The sequence below is a fragment of the Vipera berus genome, assembly GCF_964194415.1.
Source record: "Vipera berus genome assembly, chromosome: 9".
Classification (NCBI taxonomy): domain Eukaryota; kingdom Metazoa; phylum Chordata; class Lepidosauria; order Squamata; family Viperidae; genus Vipera; species Vipera berus.
Window position 1 is genome coordinate 12,494,962 of NC_138212.1, and position 19,241 is coordinate 12,514,202.

The 19,241-nt window shown below is 43.0% G+C and overlaps 1 protein-coding gene across 4 annotated transcripts in view; it reads left to right on the forward strand.

Annotated features, from left to right (window-relative positions):
- The window catches only part of ASAP3 (ArfGAP with SH3 domain, ankyrin repeat and PH domain 3), a 79,920-nt gene that overhangs the window by 41,917 nt on the left and 18,762 nt on the right, over positions 1-19,241 (forward strand). For all 4 annotated transcript variants that reach the window (XM_081334476.1, XM_081334479.1, XM_081334478.1 and 1 more), the window contains exons 8-15: positions 5,851-5,936; positions 6,318-6,393; positions 9,027-9,113; positions 12,047-12,156; positions 13,651-13,720; positions 15,412-15,499; positions 17,208-17,256; positions 18,739-18,926. In XM_081334476.1, coding sequence (XP_081190602.1) covers positions 5,851-5,936; positions 6,318-6,393; positions 9,027-9,113; positions 12,047-12,156; positions 13,651-13,720; positions 15,412-15,499; positions 17,208-17,256; positions 18,739-18,926 — 754 coding nt within the window. The remainder of the gene's footprint in view (positions 1-5,850; positions 5,937-6,317; positions 6,394-9,026; positions 9,114-12,046; positions 12,157-13,650; positions 13,721-15,411; positions 15,500-17,207; positions 17,257-18,738; positions 18,927-19,241) is intronic.

The window sequence follows — 19,241 nt, forward strand, 5'->3', positions numbered from 1 at the left end:
GCAGCTGGATTTTTGCAGTGGGAGAGGCACCCCAGTAGAAGTCATACATGAACTCTAATGGAATCCAGCCATTGAAGAGAAGGGTGTATATCAGCCTTCTTTCATGTAGCATATGCTAAATGAGTTAGAACTATATTTCCCCATATTCCCAGTCATCGGGCACATTGGTTTTGGATTCTAGATTGAATGGTAGGTTGGAAAAAATAAGGTAAAATCTTCTTAACTTTAATAACTTCATGGAGACATATTCCTTGGCAGTAATAAAGACATGGTTTATCATTGTCTTTTTTTAGCACATTTCTCTAAACTTGGTCTAGTCTGTAATCCTGACTTTTTTGAATGACTGTCACCTAGATCAGGGCCTGACTTGCTTAGTTGAGATATGATTGGTTGAGTGCTGCCACCTACTGTTCAACTAAAGCTTTGTCCAACCTTTTGGCTTGCTTGGGCCACATTGAGTGAAAAGACAATTGTTTCGGGCGGCGTATGAAGCACATAATATAGTTAATGTATTTAGATAGCAAGCTTCATTTTAAAGATATTTTTATTATCTTGTGGGTTACAGGTTGGACACGCCTGCTTTAAGGCCAGGTTTAGGGTTAGCTCTTTAAACAAGGAAGGAAAATGTATTTACTTACAGGTAGTCCTAAACTTACAACATTTCATTTAGTGACCAACCGAAAAAAATGACTTATGACCATTTTTCACACTTATGACCATTGCAGCATCCCCATGGTCCGGTGATCAAAATTCAGCCATTTGGCAATTGACTCATACTTATGACGGTTTTGCGATCTTCATTGCAAGCAAAGTTAGTGGGGGAGCCAGATTCACTTAACAACCCTGCTACTAACTGATCAGCTGCAGTGATTCATTTAATGACTGTGGTAGAAATTTGGGGCTCAATTGTGGTTGTAAGTTGAGGACTACATTTGTTTTTTTGTTTGTTTGTTTATTACATTTTTATGCTACCCTCTCCCCTACAAGGTGACTCTGGGCAGCTGAGTAAAAATGAGTAAAAACTCTTACTGTAAAGTAAAAGAAGACCAGATTCTAGCTTGGCAGCTCCCATGATTATAATAATAGCAGATAAAAGTAGCACTAGGAATTGCACGTAGAATTATACACCGCCTCACAGTGCTTTACAGCCCTCTCTAAGCAGTTCACAGAGTCAGCATATTGTCCCCCCAACAATCTGGATCCTCATTTTACCGACCTTGGAAGGATGGAAGGCTGAGTCAACCCTGAGCCGGTCAAGAACGAACTCCTGGCAGTGGGCAGTAAGTTAGCCTGCAATACTGCATTCTAACTGTAGGAAGCATTCTAAGTGTAGGAAGCAAGCGGTAGGTTAAGCCATGCCATTGGTTGGCCCATGTCGCGCTGTATTGTGTACTTTTTGCACCCTTCCTTTCTGGCCTGGCTTTCCTCAATGTCTCTATGACATCCTGTTTCAAGAGGAACTAGGAACAAGTGTCATGTTGCGTTGAGTGATCTGGCTCAGCTGTGTGCTTTTTAGCCTTGGTGATAAAGGTAAAACTCAGTTTGTTAACAGTTAGCCACGGATCATTGAATTCTTCAATATGTATTGCATTCAGTGCCCTAAGTGAAAACCAAATAAAGCACATTATGAATTGTGGTTGGCCTCCCATCAAGAATCAGGAAAGGAGTCATCATGTTAAGAGGCAGTGGGAAAGTCCGGATTTCCTCTTGCTATAAAAAAGGGTTGGCCTAGAGCATGGGTCAGCAACCTCGGCTCTTTTATGACTCGTGGACTTCAACTCCCAGAATTCCTGAGCCAGCTATGCTGGCTCAGGAATTCTGGGAGTTGAAGTCCACGAGTCATAAAAGAGCCGAGGTTGCCGACCCCTGGCCTAGAGCAATGTTTCCCAGTCTTGGCAACTTTGTGATGTATGGACTCCGCAAGCTGGCTGAGGAATTCTGGGAATTGAAGTCCATACTTCTTAAAGTTGCCAAGGTTATGAAACAGTGGTCTAGAGCAGTGGCCTCCAACCTTCGGGACACCAGGGACTGGTTCCGTGGAGAGAGTTTTTTCCCGTGGACCAGAGAGAGAGAGAGAGGGAAAAAACCATATACCAAAAAGGTATGACTTATATACAGGGCTTTTTTTCCTCATAGAACGCTCAGAACGGAGTTCCGGCACCTTTTTTGGATGGAACCTTGTAGGGTAGGCAAGGTGGGTTGTATGACATGTGTGAGTTCCGGCACCTTTTTCTTTTACAAAAAAAGCACTGCATATATATGCTAAAGGTGGGTGCCAACAACCTTTTGAAATACTCCTTCAAATTGGGAAATCTCTCTGAATTTATTTTTTCTATTTTCTCCTATTTTGCTTTTATGAAAACTACAAGCAGGCCTCATCTTATGACCATAACTGGAATTATGGTCATTAAGTATTGCCAGTCATTAAGCTAGTCATCACGTGATTGACCATATTTTTGGGACAGCTGTTGTTAAGTGAATCAAAGTGGTCGTTAAGCAAATGCTGTGTTTAACTGAGCCATTATCTGCAGTGGGCTTTTTTTTTTGGCCAGAAATCATAATAAACTGAGGTCAAGTGACCGCACGATACCGCTAATAGGCAAATAAATAAAATATAGCAGTATATAAATACCCCTCCTATTGTTGAGGACTCAAAATGTCATCACGTGACTGTGGAGGAGGGGTGGCAGAACTTCGAAATTATGTTGTTAAGTACCTTTTTCTGGGTCCCTTGTAACTTTGAACATCACTAAACTACCCATTGTAAGTCAAGGACTACCTATTTGGTACCAATAAGGAAGCAGCCCCATGGAGTTCCTTTGTGATGTGTGCCCTTGAGATTGAATTCTTACATTTGGAAGCCAAATTGCAGGATCCAATCTGGATGTCACGGGGACCAGAGGTTTAATCTTCCCATCTTTCGGACTTTGTACTGAATATAATAAGAATAAGAATAGAACAGAATAGCCCTAAGCACACATTCTGGTAAGAGAGAAGTTCCCCCAGGACGGGCTCCAGCACAAATTCAAAAACTCGGAAGACTTAACCTCTGTGGTCCTGGTAACCGACCCAGATTGGATCCTGCAACATTATCCAGGGACATGTATATTTGCCTTCATTCGGAAGCCAAATTGATCACAGAACACCAGAGACAGGGATGTTACAATGAGCAGCAGGATTTTGTACACACCTCTTTATTAAATAAGGGCAAGAACACGCTTTGTATTTCTCTACTCCTGAGAACGAGAGGTTGCGAGCAAATTTATTTCAATCCAGAAAAGTGAGAACTGTGTAAAGTGTGGGGCCCCAATCTGGGTTGCATTGACTGAAGAGGAATTGTCTTGGGCCGCTTATGAAATATATAGTTCATGTACATAAATCACATCGTAATGTTAAACGTTTACAATCTTGTGGGGCCGCATTGCTAGCTGTCCAGGGCTGCATGTGGCCCATGGGCCCTGGATTGGACACAGCTGGTTCAAAGAAATGCAGAGAAAATTCTCTGCTTAGCATTAATGTCAATAGTAATATATAAGTAATAAAATAAGCCATATTTGGGGCAATATGGATGAGCCGGCCTGGTCACTGGTTGCTTTTGCAAATCAGAGAAATTGTATGCATGCACGCATACACCCAGCTTTAAATCCCCAAGAACTCAGTCACATATTATGTTTTAAGTTTAAACAAAATTATACTGTTGTGGTCTTCCTCCAGTTAAGTGCTACAGTAGAATGCAGATGAGAGCTATTGAATGTCCATGCTAATAAGTCAGTTTCCCAAACACCCCTCCTTTTCCTTAGCCTTTTGCTTGGCTTACTCTGGCTCTAATATTTCTGAATCTCCAATTCTCTGGGCTCTTATTTAGTCACACTGTTGGCAGGAAGACAGGGAAAGACATAAATATTGTTGCTGTCTTAGCTTGTAAAGCTCTGCTGTACAGAAAACACTCTGAAGCGTTTTCAAAGCCCAACACCTCCCCCTGTGGGATGTCACCGAGTCTTGTTCGTCAGGTTTTCTGGAAGACCCCCACTGCAACATTTGGGGGCATCTGGCCGAAGCTTTGCCGAGTGCTTTTTCACTGTGCCCCTGTGACATCTCCCCCCCCAGCTGAAACATTTGGTTGCATTCTAAAGAAGGGAGAGAGGTTGTGATAGTTGTGGTGGGAAAGCACAATGGGCTGTGTCCGACTCTAAAATGGCTCTGGTTTCTCACAAGACTTGGCATGTTTCAACTGACCAGATGGGGCATGGATTCTTTGCCATGGATACGTGTCTGTGAGAATGCATTTTACCATGGGAAAAAGGATCCCAGCCTTGTGAAAGACCAAAGGGCAGTTTTGATCCATTGTATGCTGTGCATTCCGCATTAATGCTCAGATTTGGTTTTTCATTTGTCTTGATGGTTGTCTAAAGTTTGTGTAAGCGTGGAGGTAGTGAGGAAGTCGTTTTTGTTACACGACATTCCACTGCTCTGAAATCTTCCTAGTTACCTAAAACCTTGCAATCTTAAAGCACCTCCAGGTAAAAATCCACCCTTCCATGTTTTCCATTGGGATTTAATTGGAGCATGGGAAGCCAAGGAGCTGCAGAAAAGATTGTGCATCTAACTGCTAACTGAATGAAAACTCATAGGGGAAAAAATCTGCATAATGTTTATTGGTTTACTTATTTACACCCATTTTAAAAATGCCCAACTCCTAGTGACCCTTGGCACTTTACATTCTAAAAAAAACACATACAATAAAAATGAATTGTACTCCGTAGCCTTTGGAAACCAAGGAGTACAATGTATGCAGTGATAAAATAACAACAGGTGTGGTTGTTCTGTTCCAGCCTACTACCTGCCCTGCAGAAAAGGCAGGGACAACCCCTTTACAAAAGGCAAAAGGCTGGTAGTAAGCCCGCCAAATTTATTTACACAAAACAGATCCAAAACAGAGCAAACTGAGCAAAACAAAATACGAACCACTAAAACAGGAGCTATTCAAACGGTTGCCTTCAGCAAACCAGCCCTCCCACACATTCCCCTTTTACACAGTTCAAGGCGTGGCTTCTCTCTGCCTCCTTCCGAGGTGCCCCATTGCCTTCCTCTGTTTACTCCTGATTGACTGCCTCCTGCGTCGGGCATCCTTGAACAGGGCCAGCTGTGGGTCATCTTCATCCACGCTGTCAGGCTCACACAGCTGGGTCTGCGTCGTAACCAGGTAGGAGGGGCCTGGCTGAGAGCTCTGCGAAGCCTCAGAACTGTCCTCTGCAGGCTCTCCAAACCCCTCCTCCTCCTCCTCCTCTGAATCGTCCGACCCAACTGCCGAACCCACAGGCTGACCCTGAATCACAACAGTGGTATGTTCTACAAACTCAACCTAAGTGGTACTTCTACACTCATCCTGGACTACATATATCAGCATAACTGATATTTCTATGTTCATACTTCTGAGAAATTATTTCAGGAAAGGATGCAGGATATGAAGGCAGCATCTTGGTCAGGCTAAGTACTTATATTGTGGTTCATGACACAGGTAGTCCTCAACTTACAGCAGTTCATTTAGTGACTGTTCAAAGTTGTAGCAGCACTGAAAAATGTGACAGTGAGAACAATCAATCAGTGGGGGATCCATCACTGGAGGTTTTTGAGAAGAGACTGGACAGTCAGGGGATTGGACCAGAAGACCTCCTGGGTCTCTTCTAACCCTAATTATTCTTAACTTCTACTTTCTAACTAGATGGTGAATGAACAACAGATAGATTGGCTCACAGAGTAGCTCTTTTACTAACAACTTATTGACATTTTGAAGAAGCTGTTGTCACTGGATTGTAATTTGCTGTTCTCATCTGCTTTTTTCTTGCCTAGTATCTTCTGAAAGCCAACGAATGCCAGATGAAGCAAGGGCCAGATTTTCTGCAGAGTCTCATCAAGTTTTATCATGCGCAACATAAGTAAGTGTATAGCTAAATGTCGATGGAGATTCTCAGCCATCCAGGTCATAGTTATCCAAGGTCAAAGATGCTTCTTCACGAGGCAACTGAACTTCCTTGTTTTTTCTTTGAAGACGTTTCGCTTCTCATCCAAGAAGCTTCTTCAGCTCCTGTGTAAGTAAGCGTACTGCAGAGTTGGGTCTGCAGTTTGTCAGCACGACTCCTTTCGATGGGCTTCTTGAGTAGAGCTCAAGTCCTCGAGGCTGTTTCAAACAATATGAAATGTGGCTGAACACCTGCTTCTGTGGCAGCCCATAAACTAACCTTTCCATGTTTTCTTTTTTTTTCCTTCTCCATCCTTGGTTTTTCAATACTTCTCGGCTGATTTCAAAATGTTTCCAGTTTCTTCCAAGATGGCTGGAAGGCGTCTCAGAACCTCTACCCGTTCATCGAAAAACTAGCCGTCTCCTTACATGCAGTAAGTTGTCACTGGATTTTCACTTCGCTACGAACTCACGTTCAGCTCTTGACTTGCAAGCATGGCTTTCTTAGCTACGAAAAGAACCGGGTGGCTAGATTTTGAGTAAGCACGGGTAGTCCTTGACTTATGACAGTTTGTAAGTCAGTGACTGTTCAAAGTTACAGTAGTGCTGGAAAAAAGCGACTTATGACCGTTTTTCACACTTACAACCATTGCGGCATCCCTATGGTCAGGTGATCAAAATTTGGACCTTGGCAACTGGCATGTATTTATGACGGTTGGAATATCCCAGGGTCATGTGTTTCCCGCTTGTGACCTTCTGGCAAGCAAAGTCAATGAGGAAGCCAGATTTATTTAACAACCCTGTTGATAGGATCCAATCTGGGCCGGTCACCAGAATCAGCGGTTTAGTCTTCTGAGCTTTCAGATTCGTGCTGGAACCCATCCTCGGGGAACCTTTACCGGAATGTAGTAACCCTGTTACTAACTTAACAACTGAAGCGATTCAGTTAACAACTTGGCAAGAATGGTCACAAAGTGGGGCAAAACTCACTTAACAATTGTCTTGCTTAGCAATGGAAATGTTGGGCTCAATTCTGGCCGTAAGTCGAGGACTAGCTGCACGAGCTGTAGTGGCGCAGTGGTTAGAATGCAGTTCTGCTGACTTCCGGCTACCTGCAGTTAGGCAGTTTGAGTCTCACCGGGCTCAGGGTTGACTCAGCCTTCCATCCTTCCAAGGTTAGTAAAATGGGGACCCAGATTATTGGGAGCAATAGGCTGATTCTGTAAACCGCTTAGAGAAGGCTATAAAACACTGTGAAGTGGTATATAAGTCTAAGTACTTATTGCTGTTGCTATCCCCCCCCCATGCTTAGCCTGACCCATTCAACACCATGCTTATACCCTTTCCATTCTCTTGTGGGTTTCCTCTACATGCATGGTGCTCCTTCTATGAAAGCGTCACCTTTGTTTCTTTCAAACCCCACATCGGAACTTGGTTTTCTGTTCTTTTCTGCCTATTCCCTGAATGTGAGAAGTCCATGCACCTTCAACTTGCCAAGGTTGAGAAACAGTCTGACTGCAAATGAGTTCGTGAACTACTCCACCAAGCTGCCCAGTGGAGAAGCTGGTGTGAATTATTTCTCCCCTGCATTTTCGACTGGAGAACAAGAAATTATCCAGGGACAAGATGCTTTACTTTTAACAGGGGCATTGCAACTCCGAAAATACAACGGAAGGGGCTCCTGCCTCCTGTCTCCTTTTGAGATTTCATCCAAGCCAAGAATATTACAAGAATGTTGGGGGAAAGACTATTCTTTGGAAAGGAGAAGAGCCAAGCACTTCCCTTGCCAAAATTGTCACTAAACAAGCCCTGTCTTGTATTCCCACAGGATAATTTCTTTGGGATTTTTTGTCTCTCTTGAAATAAAACCCTAGACCAATTTTTGTTTCCTCAAACCGAAGGAGATCTGGAAAGATGAACAGTTCTCTACTACCTGACTCACTTTCTGAAGAATTAAGAATGGTGGTTGGCAGTGATGAGAAGCTGGGGAAGAATGACACGAAGGGGGGAACAGTATGATTTAATTGGCACATTATGTAGATCAGGGGTGTCAAACTCAATTTCATTGAGGGCCGCATCAGCATTGCGGTTGCCCTCAGGGGGCCGGATGGGTATGGCCAGGGTGGGTGTGGCCTACTGGGTGGGCGTGGCTAGAGTGCGTATAGTCTACTGGGTGGGCGTGGCCAGCTCTACATCGTTCGCATCAAGGGTGCCTAGGGGGGCCCGGGCAGGAGTGGGACAGATCTGAGGGTCTCTGGCAGGAGGAGGGTCTCTGGGCCAGGGCCAAGGCAGTGGGGGCTGTTCCCTCACTGTTTCCAGGATGGCTTCGCGGGCCGCATGAAACCACTTCGCGGGCCGGATCCGGGCCCCGGGCCTTGTGTTTGACATGTCTGGTGTAGATGGTGCTGTCTACCTAAAAATCAATTTCCATACAGGCAAATGAGGAAGAAACCTTATATTTTTCTGTTACGTGAGCCACTTTCTGTTCCAAACCACTTTCTGTTCCCCCAAATTTACTGAACCTATGTACAGACAATCCTTGACTGACAACAATTCGTTTAGTGACCGTTCAAAGTTAGAATGGCACTGAAAAAAGGGGACTTCTGGCCATTTTTCACACTTACGATCATTGCAGCATCCCCATGGTCAGGTGATCAAAGTTCAGCCGTTCGCCAATTGACTCGTATTTATGACGGTTGCGGGGTCCCGGGGTCACGTGATCATCCCCTTTTGCGACCTTCTGACGAGCAAAGTCAACGGGGAAGCCAGATTCACTTAACCACTGTGTTACTAACTTAACAACTGCAGTGATTCACTTAACAACTGTGGCAAGAAAGATTGTTAAATGGGGCAGAATTCACTTAAGAACTGTCTTGCTTACCAAGAGAAATTTTGAACTGAGTTGTAGTCATAAATCAAGGACTACCTGTACGTTGGCTCCTTGTAAGGCCTGATGTTGTTTTGTATCCTGTGATCTTGTCTCTGAAGAGAGCGATGCTTGAGCGCATTAGAGTGATAGGATAGCTCCAACTTGCTCATCCTTAGCCATTTCTAATCTTATTTTTAGCTTCGTCAGGCTAAGGAAGAAGAGGTAAAACAGCTCACTCGCATCCGTGATTCTCTCCGAGGCATCCTGCAGCTGGAGAACAAAGGGGTAAAGCTTCAAGGGTCCTTTGGGAGGGCAGGAAGAGGGTGAAATGGGGGTCTGCTTAATCAGGACTTCTGGGGTCTATGACAAATTGCAATGGAGGCCGTGATTTGCTTTTTTTGCAAAAATTTGGTCGTGCATTTTGAAGGATCGCCTGAGCACTGCACTGTGCATATTAATCTATTCCATTAAATCAGGCTGTTGCAGTTTGATTGCACTGCCTACATTTTGGCTCCCTCTGTTCGAAGTTACAACGGCACTGAACAAAGGGACTTATGACCGTTTTTCACACTTACAACCGTTGCAGCATCCCCATGGTCACATGATCAAAATTCAGGAGCTTGGCAACTGGTTCACATTTGTGATGGTTGCAGTGCCCTGAAGTCATGTGATCCCTTTTTGTGATCTTCTGATAAGCAAAGTCAGTGGGGAGGGCGAGAGTCTCTTAACAACTGTTGCTAATTTAATAACTGCAGTGATTCACTTAAAAACTATGGCAAGAAACGTTGCAAAATGGGGCAAAACTCACATAACTACTCTCTCGCTTAGCAACAGAAATTTTGGGCTCAATTTTGGTTGTAAGTTGAGGTCTACCAGAATGCAGGAGTGTTGATCCGGGTGGTGTGATGTGTGTGGATATATGTGTGTCTGTGAATTGACTAAAGAAAAGGGTGTAATAGCTGAAAAGCAAAGAAATTTCCCTGAATTTCTCTTATCCTTTGTTTTTCAATATTTAAATTCTGATTTGATCCATCTACACCACAGAAAGTTAAATGTATTGATTAGTTGCTCAAAGTTTTTCAAATCTGGCAACTTTTCAGATGTGTGGACTTCAACTCCCAGCATTCCCCAGGCAGCTCAGCAAAGAACTCAGCTGGCTGGAGAATTCTGGGAATTGAAGCCCACGCATCTTAAAGTTGCCAAGTTTGAAAAAAAACCTGTTTTTAGATACTGTGTTTTCCCCAAAATAAGACCCAAGCGGAAAATAAGCATGATTTTTCAGGATGCTTGTAATATAAGGCCCACCCCCAAAATAAGCCCCAGTTAAGATCATCAGCCAAACAGACGCATTTAGTACTGAATATAAGCCCTAAGGGGACATGGTGGCTCAGTGGGTTAGGATGCTGAGCTTGTCGATCAGAAGGTTGGCAGTTTGGCGGGGCGAATCCCGAGTGCCGCGTAGCAGAGTGAGCGCCTGTTACTCGTCCCAGCTTCTGCCAACCTAGCAGTTCGAAAGCACGTAAAACTGCAAGTAGAAAAATAGGGACCACTCCGGTGGGAAGGTAACAGCGTTCTGTGTGCCTTTGGCATCTAGTCATGCCGGCCACATGACCACAGAGACGTCCTCGGACAAGCCCTGGCTCTTCGGCTTTGAAACGGAGATGAGCACCGGCCCCTAGAGTCGGAAACGACTAGCACGCGTGTGCGGGGGAACCTTTACCTTTACATTTTATAAGCCCTAATGCATCTTTTGGAGCAAAAATTAATATAAGACCTGGTTTTATTTTGGAGAAACACAAGAGTGTTTTTGAATCCAACTGTTCCCCATCATCCCTGATTTGTATGCTCTTTCAGCAATGCTAATTAACAGGCTGCGCATCTATAAAACTGTCCAAGAATATTTTTATTTTGCTATCTTTTTTCAGCTCAAACAAGTCCAGTCTGCCAGACTGGATTTCTAATAGCTTGCTTTGGCCTGCCGGTATGTGGAAGGAAGCCATCAAATAGTTCAAAAAAGGATTTCGAGCAGTAGCAGCTGCATCACGAGATGCCATGAAATAGCCTAGGATCTGTTGTGTGGCACCTAGTGGGTGCCAACAGAAGTATGGACTTCTGCCTTGGTGCCTACCAGTTCTTAGCTCCTTGGCATGTTAGAGATGTTTTAAAAATACATTTATTTATTTTTTAATAGAGGAAATTATTTGCCAACTTCCAGCTTTATTTTTATCTAGGCCGCTTGGACTCAAATAAGTTCTATTAGCTTTCTTAGAAAATAAATAAAAGAAATGTTCCCAGGTCCAAATCAAGGTGCTGGTTTTGATCTTAAAAGCCCATCATGGCATGGGTTGGATTGCTTGAGGGATCTTTCTCCCAAATTATATCAGCCTGTCTGATCAGATCTGGGGTATGCTATGGGTCCTGTTGGCTAGGAAGCTACATTTGGTGGGTCTCACAAGATAGGTGTCCTCTGCTGTGGTGTCTGCCCTATGGGTCATCCCTCTGTCCCTGAAGTGAGGTTGGCTCCATCCTTGCTGATATTCTGGAACTCACTCAAAACCTGGTTATGCCATCAGGCCTGGGGTCTCCAGGGGTCCAGTGAGATGGTCTATGAGGTGGCTCCATTGTTATTAACAGCTCCTGTTTCCTCTTGGCCTTCTGTTTTTAGTTTTTTTAAAAAAATAACTTTTTTAATATATTAGTTGCTTTATGAATTTTATTATGTCACCCAAAGTTACTTTTTCATCAGATGAGCAGCCATATAAACTTAACAAATAAATAAATAAATAAGTAATTGCATATATCCCAAGGCTTTCTTGGGTAAATGCATCTACCTGGCATTCCAAAATGGACAGCAAGAAGCCAGAATAATTGAGAGCATTTATGAAGGTGAGGCTAAAGCAGTATTTTTCAACCAGAGCAACTTTTACGGACTTCAACTCCCAGAATTCTCCATCCAGCCACACTAGCCTGGGGAATACTGGGAATTGAAGTCCACAAATCTTAAAAAGTTGTTAAGGTTGAGAGACGCTGGGCTAAAGGATGGGTTAAAATAGCAAGATGGTAAACCAGGATTATTCTCTGTTGCACGAATTTGTGAGCCACTGGTAGCCATCTTGCCAGGGGACCCATAACTCTTATCGAAATCTTCAGAGTGCTGACACAATGTTGGGAGATGCCCAAGTTAGCCTATGAAATAAATTTATTTCTCTTGCATTCAGGAGAACCTCAACAGAAAGAACTCTGGCAGTGGGTACAGCATCCATCAGTATCAAGGCAATAAACAGTACGGGACTGAGAAGTCTGGCTTCTTATATAAGAAAAGTGATGGGTAAGTTCTCAGGGTTCTTTGTGCTGCATCACAGGGTGGGATGGGTGGAAGTAGGCATGTGTAAGCCACGGTTATTTCCATTCCCAGTCCTTCTGTGCAAGTGGAAGATGTTACGTGTCAAAGAATCATGACCTTTTTCCGAACCACTACAGATATTTGAGAACAAACATGTCCTTTTTCCTTCACCACCTGAAAGGGAAATAAAATAAACAGATTAAAACCCACTCTCTTCCCTCCAAACCACATACTTATGCTAAGTGTACTTGCTTGGTTTTGTGTCTCTGTGTGTATCTATATATCCATCCATCTATCTATATCTATGCTGCAAATGGAGGAAAGGACTGCCCACAGACTGCAAACTTGTAAAGAAACCCTGGCTTTGCTCTGATTTCAAATAAACTACCATGGGAGCTAGAAAATAAAATAAAGTTGACCCAGATCTGAAAACTAGCCAATGTTCTGCAGAAACAGAGATCTGAAGTTGACATAAAATGGGAGTGCCCACGGATTGAAAGGAAGACAGCATCTTCCAAAATGCCTTATCAACGTTTTATTTTAATTGACCCATTTATTTCTGAGAGATCAAACATTTCCCCTGCTTTCAAGGGCAACCTGTAGATTGCCCACCCTCAGTTCTTCTTCCCAAAGCTGTCATCATCTCATCAAGAGAACATCTTTCAGAAATTAGAGATTTAGGCACAGCTCCCAAAAAGGATTGTCATCTAGTTCTATCCCATTTCTTACATCTGAGAAAGTAGGCCTAGGATATTTTGCTCGGGAAAGTTCGCCTTACAATGAAAATGTTAGGTGAGGATGGGTACAAAAGCTATCGTTTTCAGAAATGGAATTGTTTCAGGAATACTAGAATCTCATTTATTTCCCCTGGATCGTGCTGTTGCCAGACCATGTCTGTGACGCCACGAATCATGTTGGATCAGCCCTGGAATTGCCAGACTGACGTTAATAAAGGAGAATATTTGTAGCTCAGGGTTGACATGAGGGGTCGTTGGTGCTCTCTAAGCTTGCTTGTTTTCTTGCAGATATTTCATTATCCAAACCAGGTAACTACATGAGCACTGATGATGTTACCTAATTAGGGTAATGAAACGTCTGCAACAAAACAAGCACGCTCAGAGAGCATCAAGGACTAACATTGTCTGGAAGGCCAAAAAAAAAATCATCCTTCTGTTTCCTGGAAAGTTCAATTCTCTAAATGGTATATTTGGCACATTCCTGTTTGGCTTCTACAGTGCTAAAGCATTTTACTCATTTTTTTTAACCACCACCTTGTTTGCTTCATGATAGATTTGGGCAGCCTATACCTTTAGTAGTAGACTGGCAGACAGATAGATTCCTGATAAGATGTTCTGGTAGCAGAGGGTGGCAAACCCAGATCTCTAAAAACAGGAACTATAACATGTCCATTCGATGGCCTCTGACACAGGCTAATTGTCAGTATTGTGTTCATTTGTCCTTCCTCTTTGCTTGTCTTAGAATTCGGAAGGTGTGGCAGAAGAGAAAGTGTGGGGTGAAATACGGATGTCTCACTATTTCTCACAGCACAGTAAGTGGGGTGGAGGGTGGAAGTTGCTCCATCACTGAAGGCTTTTAAGAAGAGACTGGACAGCCACTTGTCAGAAATTATATAAGGTCCCTTGCTTGAGCGGGGGTCTGTTTGTGTGGACTAGAAGACTTCCAAAGTCCTGTCCAACTTTGTTATTCTGTTCTATTCTGCTTTGTGTTGATGTACCATTGGGAGATATTCAAACTAATCTCTTCATATGCTTAACCTGGCTCTGGTGTCATCCATGTTTTGGTTTTGCATAGTACATTGAACCATGCATCAATCAAGCAGGGTGGATGCAAAGAAGATGCTAAGACTGGACAAAAGAACTAAAAGTCTGTTGTATGAACATAGCCGATAGGCTTGTCCAGAACACTCCATTTCCTTCTGGATAAGCTATGCCACATGACTATCCCCAGCCCAGCATACGGTAGTTTGGAAAGAGGTTCCGGTGTGTTCTGGAAATAAACAGAACATTCTAGATTTCTCCAGAACTTTCTGTTCCCAGAATGAGGGCTTTTGCACATTTCTGTTTATAATGACCTGATTAAACCTATTGCCTGAACATAGCCAACGAGAATGGAATGAAAAAGGTCCTGCATTTTTATTTGATCGTGGCCTCCAAGGAGGGTGCAAAGTACTGTTTTCTGTAATGAGAATGTATCATATTCTCTTGGAATGTGCTGTGGTAAGCCCCAGGTCTTCTCACATGAGGAATTTAAAGATGTAATCCATCATGGCTGTCTTTGACACTGAAAGGCTGGATCCCTGCAAAGTAGATTTCTCTGAAGAGATGGTAGCAAATGAACATTGTTGACTATCTGGCTTGCCTTGGCTACAAAACTTTAGGGGGGAAAAAATCAACCATTCATGAAAATTGAAAGTGAATGAGTAAAGTTTAGAGAGAAATGGAATAAAAAGTGGAAAAGATGGCTATTTAAATTGTATTTAAAAACCTTGGGAATTGCACACAAATCCACTGAGATATTTATGCGATAGCAACTTCCAGGCAGGTTTTAAGAAACTAATTCACTGAGAACTTTGGTGAACTCTTTTATAAATCCAGTCTTTCAGTCTTTATCTGGCTATATTGTCTGCTGTACATCTGGTTGTGTCCTTCTGTGCCACATGGCAAATAAATATCTTTAATATAGAATTATAGTAAATGTCTGTAATTTGATTTATTGGTAATATCTGTCCATTATTACTCAATCCAAGAATGTGATAAACAAATTAGGAAACATAGGCAATCCTCAACTTACAGCAGTTCATTCAGTGACCAAGGTTACAACAGCACTGAAAAAAGTGACTTATGACTGTTTTTCACACTTACGACCATTGCAGCATTTCCATGGTCACATGATCAAAATCCGGAAGCTTGGCAACTGACTCATATTTAGGACAGTTGCGGTGTCCCGGAGTCACGTGATCCCCTTGTGTGGCCTTCTGACAAACAAAATCAACGGGGAAGCCAGATGCACTTAACAACCATGTTACTAAATTAACAACTACACTGATTTACTTAACAACTGTGGCAAGGAAGCTTCTAAAACGGAGCAAAATTCACTGAAGAAATGTCTTGCTTAGCAACAGAAATGTTGGCCTCAACTGAGGTAGTAAGTTGAGGACTACCTGGAATATTTGTATTTGACAGGTGATACTGGTTCATCATCCCATCTTTTCTTGAACAGATAAACCGTCCACCAGTAAAGTTAAATCTCTTGACTTGCCAAGTGAGGCCTCATCCAGAGGATAAAAAATCGTTTGATCTTGTGACCCGTAAGTAAATATTTTATCATATTACTTGGGCTGCGTTGTCCTCTTTAAATATCTTGTACTGGAATAGCTCAGAACAGAATGCTTTTTCTCACATTTCTTTCATGTTAAGTTTAAAATTGGTTGGAGACAGTTATTTGAAATGATTGGAACTAGATCAAAGTGAAAAGAAATTGTTATCGCCGCCTACTCATGGCTACAAAATGTAGAGATTTTTTTTTACAGGGAAACATATGCAAGAGTCTACGTAGGAGTAACTATGACAGGGGTGTCAAACTCAATTTCATTGAGGGCCACATCAGCATTGCAGTTGCCCTCAAGGGGCTGGGTGGGTGTGGCCAGGGTGGGCATGGCCTACTGGGTGGGCGTGGCTAGAGTGTGTATGGCCTACTGGGTGGGCGTGGCCAGCTCTACATCGTTCGCATCAAGGGTGCCTATGGGGGCCCGGGCAGGAGTGGGACAGATCTGAGGGTCTCCGGCAGAAGGAGGGTCTCTGGGCCAGGGCCAAGGCAGTGGGGCCATTCCCTCATTGTTTCCAGGATGGCTTCGCGGGCCACATGAAACCACTTTGCGGGCCGGATCCGGCCCCCGGGCCTTGTGTTTGACATGTCTGAACTATGATCTATTTGCCAATAGCAGTCCTCATTCTGTCTACACTGCTCATGAGTTTTGCTCTGTTTCAGTTTGATATGATTGTAATAGATACACAGCATTATGTTGGTGTCAACTCTTAGCAATTATGTAGACAGATTTTCTCCAGGGTCACCTAGCCTCAGCCTGGTTCTTCAGCTCTTCCAGTGGTGTCCTCATCATTGATTCAATTGAACCCATCCATCATTGTCCTTTTTTTCTTTTTCCTTCCACTTTTCTTAGCTTTATGGACTGCTGCAGAGAGTTAGGTCTTCAAATAATGTGTCCAAAACATGATAAACACTTACATAATTATCATATCAAAGCCTTGTGACAATTCTGGCTTGTGCTGTGTGATCCATGTGGTTGTTTGGCTATCCCTGGTGTTTTCAAGAAGCTTCTTCAACATCAAATGTAAAAAATGACAATAGTCTTTATTTTTTATTTCCTCAAAGTCTGTATAGAGTGTCACCGGGAAACCCTCTGTATTAATAAGCACCCTGTGGATATAGTTAATTTTTTTAATGAAGTATGAATCCCTAGGACAGAGTTCTGGACTGTGCCCAGAAGAGCCTCAAATTGTATAACTAAAATTCAGAGGCAAAATTTCCAAAATCCTGTTGCATGATTCAAGAATATTTTAGTATAAATAAGCAACGGTTTTGGTCTCTGGAGAGCTCCCCGGCCTATAACTATTCGTATTTAAAGCCTATACAAAATAATGCTGCCAAAAATAAGGAATTTTGCTGCTGAATTTTTACACCATAATTTTGAGCTTTCTGCAGTTGCTGATGGGGAAGAGGACAGGCATATTACCCATGCACCACTGTGTGTGTGTGTGTGTGTGTGTGTGTGTGTGTGTGTGTGTGTGTGTGTGTGTAAAAAGCTGGGGAAAAAACCCAGTGCAGACTTCTTTGCATATTTAATATTTCTTTCATTATGTTATCTCTGTACTCTCTCCAGCTTTTCTCGCTAACAATAAAGATTATTTTTTTAAAGTGCCACCACTGTTACTTATCCATTTCTTATCTTCAAAGGATTCTCTTGTTTCTCTTCTCTCTCTCTCTCTCTCTTTTTGCAGACAATAGAACATACCACTTCCAAGCAGAAGAAGAGCAGGACTGTATAGCGTAAGTTTAAGGATTCTCAGTCTCTTGTCGCATTTTTGAATGGGAAAACCATGAACTAGAAATATTACTTGAGGAGTGAAGTAATGGAATATGTCTTCTACTTTACTTATGTCTACTATATTTGTGTAATAAATTTAAGACCTGGACACTACAGAGAATCAACAGTTCCTTTCTGCCAAATTTGCAGACTCATTGAGCAAGCCAATGGGCTAGCGAAGGCAGATGGAAGGGTGAAATATCTTGATAAAGTCACTGCAGGAAGGGGTTATCAATAGCAGAGGCCACTGTAAAGGTGGGGTACAACTAATCTAGCACGGACATTACCAAATAGAGGAGCTTATCCAACAGCTGAGATGAGACACAGGGAAAGCTGTTCTCGACTTTGACAACTTTAAGCTGTGTGGACTTCAACTGCCAGAATTCCCCAGCAGCATTCTGGGAGCTGAAGTCTAAACAGCAATGCTGGCTAGGAAATTCTGGGAGCTTAAATCCACACAGCTTAAAGTTGCCAAAGTTGAGAAACGCTGTCCTAGAGGTTATCCAGGCATATGGACTTCAACCCGCAAAATTCTTAGGATTCACCATGCCAGCTTTGTCAACTGAAGTCCACACATTTGGTGGGTATGCCAATACATGTGCTTAGCTTGCTAAGACAAGGCCTTTCATGAAATGTGTTGTTGTTAGCTGCTAAGTCGTGTCCGACCCATCGCGACCCCATGGACAACGTTCCTCCAGGCCTTCCTGTCCTCTACCATCTTCTGGAGTCCGTTTAAGGGACTCGCAGGAGTCTTCTCCAGCACCATAGTTCAAAGGCCTCAATTCTTTGGCGCTCTTCATGAAATGTATTTACATTATAATGAAGCAGGACAAGGTCCATTTCCTTGTAATGCTCTTCTGATGACTTCACAGGGAGGGAATGTGGCCAAAAGGAACTTAACTTACCAGCCAGGGATAATATACATGCTATTTATTTATTTAGCATACAGTACAGAGCAGAAGGGTAACAATAATGCAACTATATAGAAAGAGCGCATAATACTATGGCACACATATGATGGAAATACATAGTCAATTTTGTAAGGTTTGAGGAGTTAAAAAAATTACATATAAGTTATCGTTTACTTTAAAAAACGTCAATTCGAAATAATAGGGTAAGTGTTCTATATACAGTATATAGGCAATTTATTCAATTAAGCACAATTAATATACTTGCTGTTGTTGTAGAAGGAATACGACAAATAATTCAGGAAGGTAAATACTTGACTCTCATCCACCCGTTCTTATATTTATGGGATCTGACATTCCAAAGTGGCTGATTACAGCATGGGACAAATTCCCTTTTTGGCCGACTGTGTACAAGCCCACGCATAATACATACGTTGATGTGAATTGTGGCCTTTGGATTAAACACTTGCATCATAGATGTTGACTTCCTTCATTCAATCAGTTGCATCCTGGTTGGTGCTCTCTTCCATTGGACAGGTGGGTTTCGGTGCTGCAGAACAGTAAGGATGAAGCCCTTAGCAATGCTTTCCAGGGCGACCCAGGAGGTTCCGTGTCTTCAGCGGGAGGCATGGCCAACAGCGGATTGCAAGAACTCACCAAGCTGATCATTGATGAAGTGAAAAACATGCCAGGAAATCAATGGTGCTGTGACTGTGGAGCTCCAGGTGGGTTGCAGCACCCCACTGCATCCTTTTTCGTGCAAGGGCTCCCATGTGTCCAAGCACTTACAGGCAGTGGTGGGATTCAGCCGGTTCGCACCGCTTTGGCAGAACCGGTAGCTAATTTTTTGTTGCCCAGGCCCAGAACGGACTTCCGGAAGTGTCATCCACACAGTGAACCGGTTGTTCACCTGTCCTATTTGAATCCCACCACTGCTTACAGTCAGTCCTCGACTTAAGACTGCAATTGAGGCCCAGATCTCCACTGCTATGTGAGAAAGTTGTTGTGTGAGCTGTGCCCCATTTTATGACCTTTTCCCC